The sequence below is a fragment of the Prionailurus viverrinus genome, chromosome B1, assembly GCF_022837055.1.
Source record: "Prionailurus viverrinus isolate Anna chromosome B1, UM_Priviv_1.0, whole genome shotgun sequence".
In the NCBI taxonomy this organism is placed as follows: Eukaryota; Metazoa; Chordata; class Mammalia; order Carnivora; family Felidae; genus Prionailurus; species Prionailurus viverrinus.
In genome coordinates this window covers 188,563,193-188,581,643 of record NC_062564.1, presented here as the reverse complement: position 1 = coordinate 188,581,643, position 18,451 = coordinate 188,563,193, and the positions used below count along the sequence as shown (strand labels likewise).

Genomic DNA, 18,451 nt, shown 5'->3' with positions numbered 1-18,451 from the left:
CGGTAATCCAATGACAAGTGAACACTTACCCTCTAATAAGTGATCTTGTGGTGTCCCTGATATTTACTCTATAGAAGTTAAGTGGTACATCTCTCAGATTTGGGGTTTATCAAGGTAAACCTGAGTCAGTATTTCTTGAATGTACACTTTGAATCTGATCTGACTCAAACCTTTAGGCAGCTGTCACAAACAGATCTGAGCTGTGCCTCACTTCTCAAGCATTGTCTCAACTATCAGAGGGACCGGATGCACAGAGTCAGGGCAGACCCTATCTGACCTTCAAAACAGTTCCAGAAATGAACTTTCATGGAAGATGGTGGAGTAGGAGGGCCCTAAGACCACCTCATCCCCCGGATACAGCCACATCAGTGTAAATAACCCAGAAAAGGACCTGAAGGCTGACAGAACAGACTCTCCACAGCCAAATGTAGAGAAGAGGCAACAATCAAAGAGGGTAGGAGGGCAGAGACAAGGTCAGGAGCTAAATACACCCACAGTACTGTCCACAGGAGGGGGGGACACCACAGGTGTAGAGAGGGGCAAAGAAACAATTTCATACCAAGGAGCTTGCCTGGGAAAGATGAATCCCCATTTTTGGCTTTGAACACCAAGAGGCCAAATTTGTTGAGTTCTTACAACCAGCAGGGCTTAACACTCAGAACTTTAAAAATCAGCAGTCTGGGCTCTATGAGAGCACAGGATAGAATCACCACCCTTAAGAAGACAGAACTGAAAACAGCCCTACTGAGATACAGCACAGAGGCAGTAGTCTGAAAAATTCCTGGGGCATACGGGAGAGATTTGCTTACTAATGTCAGAGCATGATCAATCACAGAGGAGCAGGGATCTTTGGGAGACTTTCCCAGGAACAAAGAAGCTGGCAGGTGCCATTTCCCTGCCCTGCACCCCAGTCTAGATACATGGACACCTGTGAGAATCAGCAGTGTCAACACTCACTATCTAACTTGCTAACACCATGCCCCACCCAGTGTTTTTCCCTGTGGACACACCCCCTGCAGCCAGGCCTGGAACGGGTCCTCTCCTCCAGCAGACCCACACAAGGCTTGCTATCAGCACAAAGCCCACCCTCTGCTCCACCCCACCCCTCACCTTGTACTTCTGCAGATCCACTCCCCCCACCTGACCTGCCTCGATCCTTTCTCACAGGAGACCAGGGCAGAACTAATGGGCACCATGTGCCCCACCACCATGTTCTTCTGCAGATCAATCCCCTCCACTTCACTCTTGTCTGGAGTTCATCCAAAGCCATGCCACAAGCCTGCCAATGGGCAAGCAGCTCTGAAAGGGGCCAGCACCACTCCAAAGTGACTCCCACCCAAGGGAGAGAAGATAACCACACACTAGTCTGAATACAGCCCCAGAGGTGAAGGCAGACATTTGGACCTGTTCTGTTGAACTGTGGGCCCTATTCAACAAGGAGAACTTCTCAGGAGATAAGACGGAGAAAGCACCCAGCAATTCAGTGCTATTGCATCTCTGGCAAATACTTGGTCCAACTTAAGCCCAAGGTTGCACCACACTGGCCCACTAACAATACAGGGACCAAAACCTGCCCACAACAGGCAAAGAGAACCATCGCAGATGACTGAAGGAAAAAGTGGCTCAGCCACAACATTGTGTGCGCATGCAACACAAACAGGAGACACCATTGAAGTGCCAGGTTCTGGAGACTGCACTGCAGGACACTATAGGCCCTCTTCTCCATAAAGCCACTACTTTCAAGAGCAGAAGACAAAGCTGACTTTCCTAACACATAGAAACAGACAGAATTGAATTGGACAAAACAAGGAGACAGAGGAATATGTCCCAAATGAAAAAAAAAAGGGACAAAATCACAGCAAGAGAGCTAAATGAAATGGAGGAAGTAATATGCTTAACAGAGAATTTAAAGTAAGGGTCATAAAGATACTCACTAGACTTAAGAGTGGAGGACCTCAGTGACACTCTTGACAAAGAGAGAAAACATAAAGAACCAATCAGAGATGAAGAACTCAGTAGCTCAAATTAATAATACACTAGAGGAAATTAATGTAGACTAGAAGAAGCAGAACAGACTAATAGCCTGGTGGAAAGAATAATGGAAAGCAAATAAGATGAACAGAAAACAGAAAAAGTAACAAAAAATGAAAATAGACTTAGGAAACTCAGTGACACCATCAATAATAATGACATTTGCACTATAGGTATTTCAGAAGGAGTAAAGAGGGCAGAAAATGTATTTGAAGGACTAGTATCTGAAAACTTCCTGAATCTGGGGAATAAAACAGAAATCCAGATCCAGGAGGCACAGAGAGCACCCAAAAAATGAAGGTCCACACCAAGACACATAGTAATTAAAATGACCCAAAGTAGGGATGCCTGGGTGGCTCAGTTGGTTGAGGGTCCAATTCTTGATCTTGGTTCAGGTTGTAATCTTACTTACAGCTCAGGAGATCAAGCCTTGCATCAGGCTCTGTGCTGACCACTCACCACAATCCCTGACTAGGATTTTCTCTCTTCCTCTTTGTCTCTCCCTCTCTCTTTCTTTTCCTTGCTCTATCTCTCTAATAACCATTTAAAAATAAATAAATAAAATAAAATGGCCAAAAGTAGTGATAAAGAGAAAAATTTTAAAGCAGCCAGAGAAAAGAAAGCAGTTACATACAAGGGAAACCCCATAAATCTATCAGCTGATTTTTCAGCAGAAATTTTATAGGCCAGAAGGGAGTAGTAGCATGATATATTCAAAGTGCTGAAAGTAAAAAAAAAAAAAACTACAGCCAAGAATACTGTACCCAGTAAGGTTATCATTCAGAATAGGAGGAGATCAAGTTTCCCAAACAAAAGTTAAAGGAATTCATCACCACTAACCCAGCTCTATAAGAAATGTTAAGGGAGACTCTTCGTGTGAAATGGAAAGACCATAAGTAATAGTAAGAATAGGGTGCACAAAAGCAGTAAAAATAAGTATATCTACAAAAGTAAGTCAAGGGATTCACAAAATAAAAGGATGTAAAGTAAGACATCAAATACCTAAAATGTGGGAGGGGAGAGAAGTTAGAAAAAAATGGGTTCAAACTTAAGCAATCAACTTAATATAGACTGCTACATGCATATTATATACAAACCTAATGGTAATCACGAATCAAAAACTAGTAATAAGAGCAACAAAATAACAACAAACTAAACAACAGGAGACAAAGAGAGAAAGGAATCCAAGTCAATCACTAATAAAGCCAGCAAACCATGACAGAAGAGTGCAAGACAACAAAGGAACAGAGAAAACTACAAAAGCAACCATAAAACAAATAACAAAATGGCAGTAAGCACATACCTATCAATAATTATTTTGAATGTAAATGGACTAAATGCTCCGATCAAAAGACCTAAGGTGAAGGGATGGATAAAAAAAAATAATAATAATAATAAGTCCATCTATATGCTGCCTACAAGAGACAGGTCAGACCTAAAGACACCTGCAGACTGAAAGTAAAGAGATGGAGAAACATTTATCATGTAACCGCATGTGAAAAGAAAGCCAGGGTAGCCATACTTATATGAGACAAAACTGACTTTAAAACAAAGTAACGAGGGGTGCCTGGGTGGCTCAGTCAGTTAAGCGTCCGGCTTCAGCTCAGGTCATGATCTCGCTGTCTGTGAGTTCGAGCCCCGTGTCGGGCTCTGTGCTGACAGCTCACAGCCTGGATCCTGCTTCGGATTCTGTGTCTCCCTCTCTCTCTGCCCCTCCCCTATTCATGCTCTGTGTCTCTCTTGTCTCAAAAATAAATAAAAACATTTTAAAAATTTTTTTTAAAAAGTAATGAGACAAAGAAGAGCACCATATTATAAGGGGACAAATCCAATTTACGATTGGATATATCAATTGTAAATATTTATGTACCCTACACGGAGCTCCCAAATACAAGAAGCAGCTATTACAAACATAAAGTAATAGATGGCAATACAGTAATAGTAGGCGACTTTACCACCACACTCACATCAATGGACAGATCATCCGAACAGAAAATCAACAAGGAAACAATGGCTCTGAATGACACACTGGACCAGATGGATCTAACAGATATATTCAGAACATTCCATCCTAAAACAACAGAATACACATTTTTTTCAAGTGCACATGAGACAGTCTCCAGAATGGATCACATATTAGGCACCCAAACAAGTCTCAACAAATTCAAAAAGATGCAAGTCATACCATGCATCTTTTCTGACCACAACGCTAAGAAACTAAAAATTAACCACAGGGAAAAATCTAGGAAGAACACATATATATGGAGGTCAAATAACACACTACTAAACAATGAATGGGCCAACTGAGAAATCAAAAAGAAACCAAAACATACGTGGACACAAGTTAAAATGAAACTATAACAGCCCCAAATCCTTGGGATCAGCAAAAGCTGTTCTAAGAGAGAAGTTTATAGCAACAGAGAAAAGTTCACAGGCCTACATCAAGAAGAAAAACCTCAAACAACCTAACCTTACACCTAAAGGAGCTAGGAAAGAACAAACAAAAACCCAAACCAGTAGAAGGAAGGAAATAATAAATATTAGAGCAGAAATAAACTAAAAATAAGACAAGTATATTATTTAGATATTAGACAAATATATATAATATCTAAAAAACAAAACAATAGGGCAATGAAACAAGCTGGTACTTTGAAAAGATCAACAAAATTGATACACCTTTAGCCAGAATCATAAAAACAGAAAAGGATTCAAATGAACAAAATCAGAAATGAAAGAGGACAAATAATAACCAGCACCATAGAAATATAATTATAAGAGATTATGAAAAATTATATGCCAACAAATTGGACAACCTAGAAGAAATGGATAAATTCCTGGAAATATAATCTACCAAAACTAAACCAAGAAGAAATACAAAATTTGAACAGACCAATTACCAGCAATGATATTAAATAAGTAATCAAAAAACTCCCAACAAAGAAAAGTCCAGGACCAGTTTCACAAGTAAATTCTAACAAACATTTAAAGAAGAGTTAATAGCTATTCTTCTCAAACTTTTCCAAACATAGAAGAGAAGGGAAAGCTTCCAACTCATTCTATGAGGCCAGTATCACCCTACCAAAACCAGATAAAGACACTACATAAAAAGAGAACTATGGATCACTATCTCTGATGAGCAAAGATGCAAAAAGCCTCAACAAAGTATTAGCAAACCAAATTGAAGAATACATGAAAGAAATCATCTTCCATGATCAAGTGGGATTCATTCCTGAGATGTAAGCATGGTTAAATATTTGCAAATCAATCAACATGCTACATCACATCAACAAGAGAAAGGATAAAAAAACATATGATCATTACAATGGATAGTATAACATCAACTCAGGATAAAAACCCTCAAAACCAAGTAGGTTTACAGGGAACATACCTCGACATAACAAAGGCCATATATGAAAAACCCACAGCAAACATCATACTCAGTGGGTAAAAATGGAGAGCTTTTCCCCTAAAGTCAGGAAGAAGACAAGGATGTCCACTCTCACCACTTTTATTCGACATAGTACTGGAAGTCCTAGGCACAGCAATCAGACAACAGAAAGAAATAATAGCCTTCCAAATTGGTAAGGAAGAATAAACCTTTCATTATTTGCAGATGCCATGATACTAAACACAGAAAATCTGAAAGATTCCACCAAAAAACTACCAGAACTGACACATGAATTCAGTAAGGTCACAGGACACAAAATTAACTTATACACTGCATTTCTATACACTAAAAATGAAGTAGCAGAAAGAGAAATTAAGAAAACAATCCCACTTACAATTGCATCAAAAATAATAAAATACCTAGGCATATACTTAAGTAAGGAGGCGAAAGATCTACAGTCTGAAAACTATAAAACACTGATGAAAGAAACTGAAGACAACACAAACAAATGGAAAGATATTCCATGCTCGTGGACTGAAAGAACAAATAGAGTTAAAATTTTCACACTACCCAGAGCAAGCTGTAGATTTAATGCAACCCTTATCGAAGTAACAACAGCATTTTTCACAGAACTAGGAGAAACAATCCTAAAATTTGTATGGAACCACAAAGATCCCAAATAGCCAAAGCAATCCGGGAAAGGAAGAACAAAACTGGAGGTATCACAGTCCCAGATTTGAAGATACACCACAAAGCTGTAGTCATCAAAACAGTATGACCCTGGCATAAAAACAGAAATAAGCATCAATAGAAGAGAATAGAGAGGCCAGAAATAAACCCACAATTATATGGCTGATTCATCTTCCACAAAGGAGGCAAGAATATACAATGGGAAAAAGAAGTTTCTTCAACAAATGGTGTTCAGAAAACTGGACAGCCACATGCAAAAGAATGAAACTGGACCACTTTCTTATACTATACTAAAAAATAAACTCAAAATGGATTAAAAACCTAAATGTAGGACCTGAAACTTTAAAAATCCTAGAAGCAGAGGCAGTAATTTCTCTGACATCGGCCACAGCAACATTTTTCTAGGTATCTCTCCTGAGGCAAGAAAAACAAAAGCAAAAATAAACTACAGGGACTACATCAAAATAAAAAGCTCCCACACAGGGGTGCCTGGGTGGCTCAGTGGGTTAAGTGACTCTTGAATTCAGCTTGCGTCATGATCTCAGAGTTGTGAGATCAAGCCCTGCAATCAGGCTCTGCACTGGGCATGGAGCTTACCTAAGATGGCCTTTCTCTCTCTCCCTCTGCCCCTGTCACTGCTCCATCACACCCTCTCTTGAAAGAAAAAAAGAAAGAAAGAAAGAAAGAGAGAAAGAGCACAGCAAAGGAAAAAAATCAACAAAACTAAAAGACAACCCACTGAATAGGAGATATTTGCAAATGATAAATCAAATAAAGGGTAGTATCCAAAATATATAAAGAACAGATACAACTCAACACCAAATAAAACCCAAAAAACAAAAAACCTCCAATTAAAAAATGGACAGAAGACATGAATAGACATTTCTCCAAAGAAGACATCCAGAGATGTGAAAAGATGCTCAACATCACTTATCAGGGAAATGCAGATCAAAACCACAATGAGGTATCACCTCACATCTGTCAGAATGGCTAAAATCAGAAACACAAGAAACAATCAGTATTGGCAAGGATGTAGAAAAAGGAACACTTGTGGATTTTTGGTAGGAAGGCAAACTGGTGCAGCCACTGTAGAAAACAGTATGGAGGTTCCTCAAAAAATTAAAAATAGGATGATCATATGATCCAGTAATTCTACCACGGAGGTAGTCACCCAAAGAATATGAATACACGAATTCAAAAAGATATATATGCCTCTATGTTTATTAGAGCATTATTTACAATAGCCAGATTATGGAAGCAGCCCAGGTGTCCGTTAATAGGTGAATGGATAAAGAAGATGTGGTAGGAATGTGTGTACATGTATATATATCACATTATATACACACAGCTCAGGTTATGATCTCACGGCATTTGAGTTCAAGCCCTGCGTTGGGCTCTGTGATTATATTATACACGTATAATTTGATACTAGTTAGCCATGAAACAGAATGAGATCTTGCCATTTGCAACAACATGGAAAGAGCTACAGAGTATAATGCTAAGTGAAATAGTCAGAGAAATGACTATGGTTACCAGAGGGGAGGTTGGTGGGGGGATGGTTAAAGTAGGTGAAGGGGAGTAAGAACACACTTATCATTATAGCACTGAGTAACGTATACTAATGTAAACTAATACAACACCGCACATGAACTATGCTGAAATTAACATTCTTTAAAATAATGCAACACATTAAATAACTTAAAAAAAAAAAAAAAAAAAAAAGAGTTCCAGGAATGGACTCCATTGAGACTAAGGACCAGAGATGGTTAAGGACCGCAGTGCATCAATGACCAAGGGGAACATTTGGATCAGAGCAGCTTTGGCCCTCAGAATGTAATTTAAAGATCAGTACCTGAGGAACTTTATCTGAGAACAAAGTAACAGCCAACAGAACAGCCAATACGGAAGAACTCAGAGTAAGTGAATGTGAACCTGACTTATATGGTTGTACTTCATTTATATTCAAGGATAATGTATGTGCTGGGGGGTGGGGGGGAAGGAATGATTAAGAAAATTAAACCCAAATATAAATCACTGAAAAGCCACAAAAGTGACAAAACAATATTAAGAGGACCAAAGTGATAAGGCAAAGTAATTCAATTTAGAGAGAGCTTTTGAGGCATTTCCATTTCAAAAAAAAAAAAAAAAAATTCCGTGAGATCTTTTTACAAACTTGTAGCATTTAAAACTGTATTTATAAAATACATCAATCCAAACAAGCTTTGATTTATATGTCATAATCAGTGGAGTTAATTATGTAAGAGTCTGCTAATTGATTTACATAGAATTCTCATTAAAATATCCCCATGTATAAACACAATTAAAATAGAACTACATGCTTCTATTATAAAATACAAAAATGTATGGGGCACATGGGTGGCTCAGTTGGTTAAGCATCTGACTTCAGCTCAGGTCATGATCTCACGGTCTAGGAGTTTGAGCCCAAGTCGGGCTCTGTGCTGACTGCTCAGAGCCTGGAGCCTGCTTCGGATTCTGTGTCTCCCTCCCTTTCTGCCCCTCCCCCACTTGTGCGCACACGTGCTCTCTCTCTCTCTCTCTCTCTCAAAAACAAACAGTAAAACAAAAAATGTGAGACTGAAACAATGACAAACACCTATTTATTATATTAAATACAAGCCTGAAATGTTAAGTAGATACACAGATTCCAAGAAATTACATTTCAGATGCTCAAAGTCCTGCTGGTGCTTTGACAATGAAAACGATGCTTTAGAGGGTTTTTCTTTTTAATTCATAAAAAAAGCAACAATCGGGGGATATAACATAAGACCCCAAACTTCAAAGTTTATTCAAAATTGTTTTGAATCCCTAAGGTGGCTGCAAACAGTCTGTTTTTACATAGTCCTGGCTTCAAGGAATGTGGACAACACGGTCTGTAGGGATTTGTGCCCAGGAAGCCCACCGCCGCTACCCTACACAGTAGTCTCGTGTTTCCATAGCCCAGTCCTGACGTTGCCGGTGCTATCTGTACCCAGCAAGGGGCCCTCCTGCCCACTGCTTTTGATTGGTCCATTCTGGATGGCCAAGTTGAGTCCATAAGACTTCTGCTGACTTTCAAGCTCAACTACAATTGGCTTCCTTAAGGCATCTTTTTTACTACTATTTGAAATAGGCTTTTCAAAATTTCTGCTGCTCTTGGGAAGCGTGCTACAGCCGTCGCTGCTATCGGGTTGGGGCGGGTTGTACTGTCTCTCTCTGTGGGCTAAATAAGCCCTTCGACTCCTCGAGTGTCCTTCATTGTTGCCCGGCCGGCTTTTAGGTAAGCCGTTCTGCACGCTGCCTTCCACGCTGGTTGGGACGTCATAGGCATACTCTCTTAGGACGGTGAGTCTGCTTGCCCGGTGTCCTTTACTTCTGTTTTTATGATGGCGGCTTGGGTGCACATTTGTTCGACACTGAACTTCTAAAGGTGCCACATGCATTTTGATATCATTGTCCATTGAATGTTCCGTCAGACTATTATCAAGCTGAGGTGTGGAGTTCAAAGGCAGGGAATTGGTATGGCACTGAGCCGCCGCAGCCTGCAAGTTGGTTAACTTGCAGCCCTGGGAGGAATTTTTGAAGCTCGATGTACTCTTGTTTGTGCATGAAGATTCTGCACTACTGTTGGTGCACTTAGGCGCCTCTCCGTTCGCGCCACTGGAGCTGGGGGGCTGTACATTAACCTGCACGGAGTATGAGCTCCGGCCGGGGCAGCAGGTCATGATCCACGCAAGTCTAACATCCTCCCTATTGACGCAGTGGTGAACCACGATGAATGCGCTGAGACTCAAACACGTGGCTCCAAAAAAGAAGCTGAACACCAAGTCCAAAGGGTAATACAAGGAAACAGCCAAGGCCCCAAACATCCATAGGGCGACATATAAGAGCAAGGTAAGACTGGCTCCCAAAAGTTGAGAATGAAAAGTGTGCTCATTTTCCAACGCTGACGTCGAAATCAGAGACAGAGACAGGGAATCCTGATGGTTGACTTCGCCATTTTCATTGGCTGCCAGCCTCTGCTGCTCCTCCGTGGGCTCCTTCAGCTCATATTTGCGCTCAGGGTGTCTTTTCAACTGAATAAATATGCTCAGGAAGTACATACAGTTCACAAACGTGATGAAGCTGGCAGGCCCGTAGAAGGCTCCCAAGGAGGGTTCCCACGCCATCCAGCAACTAGGAAAGAAAATGGGAAACCAGTTCAGATGCTGCATGGCAACCAACTGTTCCAGGAACTGCAACAGAGTCAGGGCCTGGGAAAGCATTAAAAGAGAAGCAACTGGGGTCAGGTACGCAGAGAACACAAAACACTCACTAGGGTGCATGTGGCCGACTGCCGTAATTCTTGATGTTCGCGGCCGCTGTTATACCACAAACTATGATGGGTATGCCACCGCCGATCAGGTAGAATCTGGAAGGAGGGACAACGTGAATGTCAGCTCATCATTCCCATTGATTAAGGTGCACACATCCCAGTATCTCGGTACTGCAATAGTCCTTCCTCAATGATTAATTATTATTCCTATCCCAATAATAAACTGGAGGTTAACTTTTGGAGGCTGCTTTAACAATAACTTTTTAAAAAATTTTGAATTTTTGTTTGGATAGCTTTTTTAGAGTAGGCTACCACGTTTCCACTTGAGGAAAGCTGATCAGCTTCTGCCACCCTGTGGACAGGAAGAGATACTGCAGGTAGGGCTTCAATCTTTCCAGGGGAATTCAGCAGGCAAACCAGTAAGTTAGTCCATTACAAAATGGACTTTAAGGTCTCACTGTGCCATACAGTTCACACAAAATATGTAATAATATTAACTACTGATTAATGTCTGCCTATGCCTGCGTGTTGCAGGCCACCTCACTGCTGTGTATGCTTATCCCTAGTCACTGAGGCAAGGAAGGTGCCCCATCTCAGCCTCACACAGTGCCCAGGCCCTTCCTGACCTCCTTCCCATGGACTCACTGGGGACAGCAAGAAAAAGGATCGTGCAGTAGGAACTGAGGGAGACAGAGTGGTGGTGAGTCCTACCAAGAGAAACTTCTTTTCTTGACCAGAGCTTCTTTGAGCTCCCTGATTAGAGAAAATAGGAACTTTGTGCCCTGGCCGCATCCTGCTGGGTACAGTCAGAATCTTAACTCTGCATCTGCCAATTCTAGAGACACAGCCCCATTCCTGAGCTGGCTGGATAAAGGCAGTGCAGTAAAGCCTTGGATTGTGAGTAACCTGCTCTGTGAGTGTTCCACAAGACGAGTAAACATTTCTAATAAATTTTAAATTGATAAACGAGTGATGTCTTGCAATACGAGTAGTCTTGTGATGCCGAATGTCACATGATCACAAATGAGCCAATGGTTCTCTCTCTCTTGCTGGGGGATTGTGGGTGATCATCTCCCATGCTCAGATGCTCGGTCTCAGGCTGCTGTGTTTGGCAGAGATCAGTGATTTTGCAGAACATCAGAAAGTACCCACAACAGGCCCAGTGTATTTTTTTGTCATTTCAAAGCACTTACGGACAGGCCTTTGCTTTTCCATACAAGAGTAAACTTAGGAATACTTTGCTTCATTCTAAGTCAGGCTGCTTGCAGATATAGACCACTTCCTCTGCTGCCTTATTGCCAGTTACATTAAATACAGTACATGACAAAAGTTTATTAATACTGTACTGTAGTCATCACCCGTTACTGATAGTGAAAGTCGTCTGACACAATAACCCTCCTCTGGCTGGTCTCCCTCACACCAGTCACGAAAGTTCAGGTTATTTTATTTTTCTTTATATTTTGTATTTTATTATTTTGGATTATATTGCAGTAATGTAATCACTTTTATATGACTATTTTTGGGTTGTGGAACAAATCATCTGAGTTTCCATTATTTCTTATGGGGAAATTCACTTTGATATACAAATGCTTTGGATTACAAGCATGCTTCCATAACGAATTATGCTCGCAAACCAAGGTTTTACTGTATTCAAAACTTTTACTTAACGCTTGGGGTTATTATTTATTTTCCCAGAACCTAACAATAGGAAGGAATAGCTCTGAAGGATGGGATCCCTAAATCTCTTAATCAAACACCATCTCTCAAGCTCTTTTAACCCAAGTGACAGAGGGGCGCCTGGGTGGCACAGTCGGTTAAGCGTCCGACTTCAGCCAGGTCACGATCTCGTGGTCCGGGAGCTCGAGCCCCGCGTCAGGCTCTGGGCTGATGGCTCAGAGCCTGGAGCCTGTTTCCGATTCTGTGTCTCCCTCTCTCTCTGCCCCTCCCCTGTTCATGCTCTGTCTCTCTCTGTCCCAAAAATAAATAAACATTGAAAAAAAAATGTATTTTAACCCAAGTGACAGAGGTGCCAACTCGCATCCTGTAACCTGACTCTGGTCAAGCACTCCTGTTTGTCCCTTAATCGTCCAGGGAACCATTCACTCCCTGAATCTTTTATGTTCTCAGGCATTCTCTTTCAGTTCTTCCCTTTACTTGCTATGGCCCATTTATTAAATATCAACATGGCCCTTGGGGCGCCTGGGTGGCTCAGTCGGTTGAGCATCTGACTTTAACTCAGGTCATGATCTCATGGTCTGTGAGTTCGAGCCCCACATAAGGCTCTGTGCTGACAGCTCACAGCCTGGAACCTGCTTCCGATTCTGTGCCTCCCTCTCTCTCTGCTCCTCCCCTGCTCACACTCTGTCTCTCTCCCAAAAATAAATAAAGGTTAAGGGGCGCCTGGGTGGCGCAGTCGGTTAAGCGTCCGACTTCAGCCAGGTCACGATCTCGCGGTCCGGGAGTTCGAGCCCCGCGTCGGGCTCTGGGCTGATGGCTCAGAGCCTGGAGCCTGTTTCCGATTCTGTGTCTCCCTCTCTCTCTGCCCCTCGCCCGTTCATGCTCTGTCTCTCTCTGTCCCAAAAAATAAATGTTTGAAAAAAAAAATTAAAAAAAAAATTAAAAAAAAAAAATCAACATGGCCCCAGGACCATTTTTTAATCAACTTCTCTCTGGGGGATTTGGTTCATTATCCTTCTCTTCAATCACCACACATGGAAAATGTCTCCTGTCCTGTCTGTAAAATGCCTAGCACGTCTTCCCTACTGAGTACCAGGTTTTCAAAAATGTACACTTCTCACAAAAAGTACTAGTGAGCCTGCCTCCCCGTGCTTACCTGCCCCGCCCCCATTCTACATTTCCTATATTATTTTCTCAGTTGACAGAAGCACCATGTGCCAAACTAAACTAGAGCAATTTGTAACCATCTTGGAATTCTCTCCCTCCCACACATTTTAAATCCAGTTGGCCATCAACCCTAGAGAAGTTGCCTCAACTGTCTTCAACACACACACTCTCTCTTCTCCATGATGCTGTTCTGGTTTCAGTCCTCATGGGGACCACCCTAATGACCTCAGCAGAATTCCTTACTCTCAGGCTCTCCAATTTTTACTCTATATTAATGCAAAGCTGTCCTTCTAAAAAGATAACTAGTCAGGCCACTCCCTTAGGTAAGTCTTCAATGGCTGCCCACATTTTAACATGGCTTCCAAAGGCCTGAAACGGAACTTTCACTCGGAATTCTGGCAACTCTCCACCACATACTGTAGGTTCCTGCCAAACTGCATTTCTTGAAATTTCCTCAGCTCACTCACCACATAATCCTGTATCTGGAGTGTCCCCTCTCCCCTTTGCTCTAATCCCTAATGAAGGATCATCACTAATGGTCAATACTTCCTAACACCATCCCCCCAAATTAATGGTGCCTTTGTTTGCACTTTCAAAAGACCATATCTCCACTGTGTAATGTCCTTACACAGCCTGCAGCTGGTTCTTTACGGTCTCCTCACACAGACTGTAAACCCCTCAAAGGCAGGACAGCTTAAGTCTCTGGTCCCGTGCCAAGTACACAGCCAGCATTCAGTAAACTCAATCACCATTGGTCAATTTTTACTCATCCAGCACGATAATCCATTATTTTCTTCTTATAATTGTGAAGAAAGGTGTAACTCCAAAACTATGTTGTCCTTTGTAGGGAATCATTAAATTGAAACACACTTAAGTAGGTTAAAAATCTCTGACATGGCCTCAAGGAGATAAAAACTGTTAACATTTTCTTAGAGCCAATTAGATGCACTTCACACATTACGGCACTTATTTATTCCACTTTGTAGATGAGAGAGGAAGGCACGGAGAGGGTACAACCTCACGAAGGGCTTCCAGCTGGACAGCTGTGCAGCCAGTGCCCAAACCCAGGAAGCCCGGCTTCCAAGTCCATTAGGTACTCCCCAAAACTTACTCAGAATTGTTTTGTTATGATGAAGCTTCAGCTAAACTGATGTTTCATGAACATTTACTACAAAACAGTGAACAAAGATACCAAATACCTGAGCATTGGTCTTGGTGGGGGTGGTAGTTCATCAGGATCCTGGCATCTTTTAGCCTTTCTAGTGACTTGTTTGTAGATATTTCGAGCCGTCACTCCCACCCATAGTACTGTAGCAAGAGTGGAATAATGAAGAATTATTCCAATCTAGAAAGAAAATTGAAGACTATATGTAAGCTAAAAGGAAAAAAAAAAAATTCCCCAGTAGTAGCTGCCACCAAGGTGTACCAAAAATAACTGGTAAGTAACTTCCAAAAATATGATTCAAAACCAGTATGACAGTATCTTCTAAAGATCAGTTCCTCTACCCACGAATCAAACAGGGGACCCTAACAGACATGTGACAGAGGGTTATGTCCCCTAACAGACAAACCAACACTTGGATCTCGGAGGCTCACACACTACGTACAATTTATACCCAAGAAAACCCTTCATACACCACAGAATTGGCTTTTCAGTATCTTTAAACCAAAGGTGTGTGTGTCAGGGATGCAATGTCATAAATTAGAGTTCAGTTTCGAAGGCCCGTTTTAAGGAAGAATGTAGAAGGCAAGGGTAACCAGAGATTGAAAGCCACAAAACACAGAGAATAAGCTTTAGTGTGACAGAACGGAGTTGTTCTAATTCAGAAGTATTTACTATATACGGTGACAGTAAGACAGCAAGGTAATACACTGGTGGTTAAGAGGGTGAGGTCTAGAATCAACAACTTCTGCCTGGTTTTTTTTTTTTTTTTTAATTTTTTTTTTTTCAACATTTATTTATTTTTGGGACAGAGAGAGACAGAGCATGAACGGGGGAGGGGCAGAGAGAGAGGGAGACACAGAATCGGAAACAGGCGCCAGGCTCTGAGCCATCAGCCCAGAGCCTGACGCGGGGCTCGAACTCACGGACCGCGAGATCGTGACCTGGCTGAAGTCGGACGCTTAACCGACTGCGCCACCCAGGCGCCCCACTTCTGCCTGGTTTTAAAACCAGGAGCCACCCCTTACCTGCTATGATACCTTAGCAGAGTCACATAACATCTCAAACATTGGTTTCTTCGTTGGTAAACGGACAGAGATATGAAAGTAGTGGGAGACTAACTAAGAGAGCCTACGTAAAGCATTTTGCACATTGCCTGGCATATGGTAAGTAATCAAGAAAAATGGTATCTGTATTTTAATTATGACTATTAAGAGTGTGCTTTTAAGTAAATAATGTCACCTCTCTAAATTAATTTTCCTCATTTGAAGAGTGGGAAGATTATCAATAACCATCTCTAGCAATTTTGTGGGGACTATATGGTTTCAATATTTAAGACACAATAGGTACCCATTTAAGAGCAGGTAACTGTAGCACATGTAATGGTCACACTAATTAAGTTTCTTCCCTCAGAGGGGTGATGGAGGGTATGTTTACCATGTGACTTGAGGGTGAAGCAACTCTAGTTGAAGATCAAATTCTAGGTGAGGCTATGTACTGGGGCTAAGACAGGCTTAAAATCCATTTTAAGAAAAATAAGTGTGTCACTGGGGCATCAAGGACATAATTCAGCTTTCTTGTCTAACTACCATATTTTAATGTTTCCTTTTTAAACAATTATCACAGGTAACATCCTATTAATGAAAATCTTCAAGAAAAATTTTTTCATTCTAAAAAGATGGCTCTCCGATCTCAAGAGAATCGATCTGACTGCCATCACCAAACCTGCGTCAATAATACATGCATTTAGATTGTTGCCCAGAAATTTTAATGAGAACCAGTGAGCGCCAAAATCTGGTAAATGAAAACCCAAGTCTTAATGTGCAGGACAAAAACCAGGGTAGTCACTGTCCAGCCTGAACCTTACACTGACTTGGGACAGGCCGGCAGGCTGGATCCAGCTTGGCCAAATGAGAAAACTCAGATTGATTTTCTTTGTAAGGAGAAGAGTGGCTCCTTGGCTTCCATTAGTTTTACTGACTGTACTGTAAAAGCAAAATTTACAGAGGAAAGTGGAACAAAAAGCAGAAAATAAACCTTAAGCTATCTGGAGTCGCACCAAATACTAGAAGTAAAAATAGTGTAAATGAATTTGGTACACAGACGCCAAAACATTCAAGACAAATCACAATGGTAGGCTTTACGAGTGATGCTGAGGTCAGAAGAATGAGACTGAGCTGTGAAGTAAGTTTAAAAAATGGGAGTAAAAATGTTTTCAACATAGGAAGTGTAGGATGGAGCATTTTCTTGTTTTAGATCCAAGAGGGAAGACTCAACCTTTAGATTTTGAAGTGTTTTCTACGGCATTTCAAAATTTCCAGAAGTACTCATGCTTGAAATTACGGAAGCCTTCAGTCAAATGTTACCAATAGCAGAATTTTAGGAGCCTGATGTTTCCTAGTAACCATCATGGAAGCAAATCTCCTGATATTCCACAAGAACTGGAATAAAGGAGAGACTGAGAACTGGCAGAGAGGGTATTCCTAGCTTTTGGAATGGGGTACTTCCTACTGTACTCTCTATCAGACCCTTGAAATACAATCTCACTGTCAAATTTCTTCCACATGCGTTAGAAATGCATGTGGAGGGGCACCTGGCTTGCTTAGTTGCTTGAATGTCCAACTTCGGCTCAGATCATGATCTTGTGGTTCATGAGTTCGAGCCCCATGTCTGGCTCTGTGCTAACAGCTCAGACCCTGGAGCCTGCTTCAGATTCTGTCTCGCTCTCTCTCTGCCCTCCCCGAGCTCACTCTCTCTCTCTCTCAAAACTAAATAAGCATTAAAAAAAATTAGAAATACAAGGGGAAAGTCTGTAAAGTTTGGGAATAAGTAATCTAATTTATAGGGCACGCAAATGATTAGTGAGGTCACCTGATCTCAGGATATCAATTTCCAAAGCTGTAAAATGGATATAAAATAATCATCCTAAAGAGTTGCCCTTTAGGGGAACCTGTGTGGCTCAGTCGGTTAAGTGTCCGACTCCTGATTTCAGCTAGGTCATGATCTCACAGTTTGTGAGTTCAAGCCCCGTGTCAGGCTCTGTGCTGACACTGCAGAGCCTGCTTGGGATCCTCTCTCTTTTCCTCTCTCAAAATAAATAAAAAAACAAAAACTTAAAAAGAAAGAAAAGAGTTGCACTTTATATATAGGCTACCTAACCACACTCACAAACTAGAGACCAAACATTATAGCAACCATATTTTTAACCACCAATAAACCTAAGATATCACAGCATGTACAGCAAGTGTGCAAAAAAATTATCTTTAATATTTATAATAATGTATGAATACATACGAAATAATAATAGTTTCCACTACTGAATGCCTGCTATATGCCAAAAAACGTATTTAGACAATTTGTACGTGCTTCCATTTATCCTCCTAATGTCCCAACCACACCTGTTGGCTTCCAAATCCCATGCCCCTTCTATTGTGCTGTGTGTCTTCACTGAACAGTAAAGCACAGTGGTGAGGGGGGAGGGCCACCAGAGTCAGAGAGACTGGCATCTGAATCACACCTCTGCCACCTAACAGCCCTTGATTTGGGGCAAGCTGTTTCAAATCCCTACGACTCAATTTCTGTATTGATAAAATAGACGAGTAAGAAGTACCTCCCAGGGTTAACATGAAAGTTAAGATAACACATTTGCAGTAGTTGGCAAGTCGACTCTCTTAATATTCACTGATTAAATTTCCCCAATGCATTTCACGTGTCATTGCAGAAGAACTCTAGATAAGAGATACAAAAGGACACCAGAGAAGGTCAGCCAGCACTGTGCTTAATAGATTAAATCATGGATGGAATGGTAGAGGAACAAGGGGACTTAGGTAACATCCAGCCAAATCTTTTCTAAGGAAAACCAGGGAAACCAAGGACAGAAGATTAATTATCAAACAATTATCCAGCAGTGCATCATGACCCAGAACCCAGAACCTTTCCAACTGGCAGTCAACAGCCCTGGCTCCTCTGTCACTCAGCTTCTTATTCTCCTTCGACTCCTTCTGCCAAAGAGAGTAAAAGGCTG

The 18,451-nt window shown here is 41.4% G+C and overlaps 1 protein-coding gene across 2 annotated transcripts in view; it reads right to left on the bottom strand.

Moving 5' to 3' along the window:
- Positions 1–8,697: 8,697 nt before the first annotated feature.
- Positions 8,698–18,451, bottom strand: part of ADGRA3 (adhesion G protein-coupled receptor A3) — a 136,158-nt gene continuing 126,404 nt past the window's right edge. For both annotated transcript variants that reach the window (XM_047856507.1, XM_047856508.1), the window contains 3 exons: positions 14,465–14,610; positions 10,422–10,517; positions 8,698–10,282 (listed from right to left, as the gene is read on the bottom strand). In XM_047856507.1, coding sequence (XP_047712463.1) covers positions 9,040–10,282; positions 10,422–10,517; positions 14,465–14,610 — 1,485 coding nt within the window. In that variant the 3' untranslated portion in view covers positions 8,698–9,039. The remainder of the gene's footprint in view (positions 10,283–10,421; positions 10,518–14,464; positions 14,611–18,451) is intronic.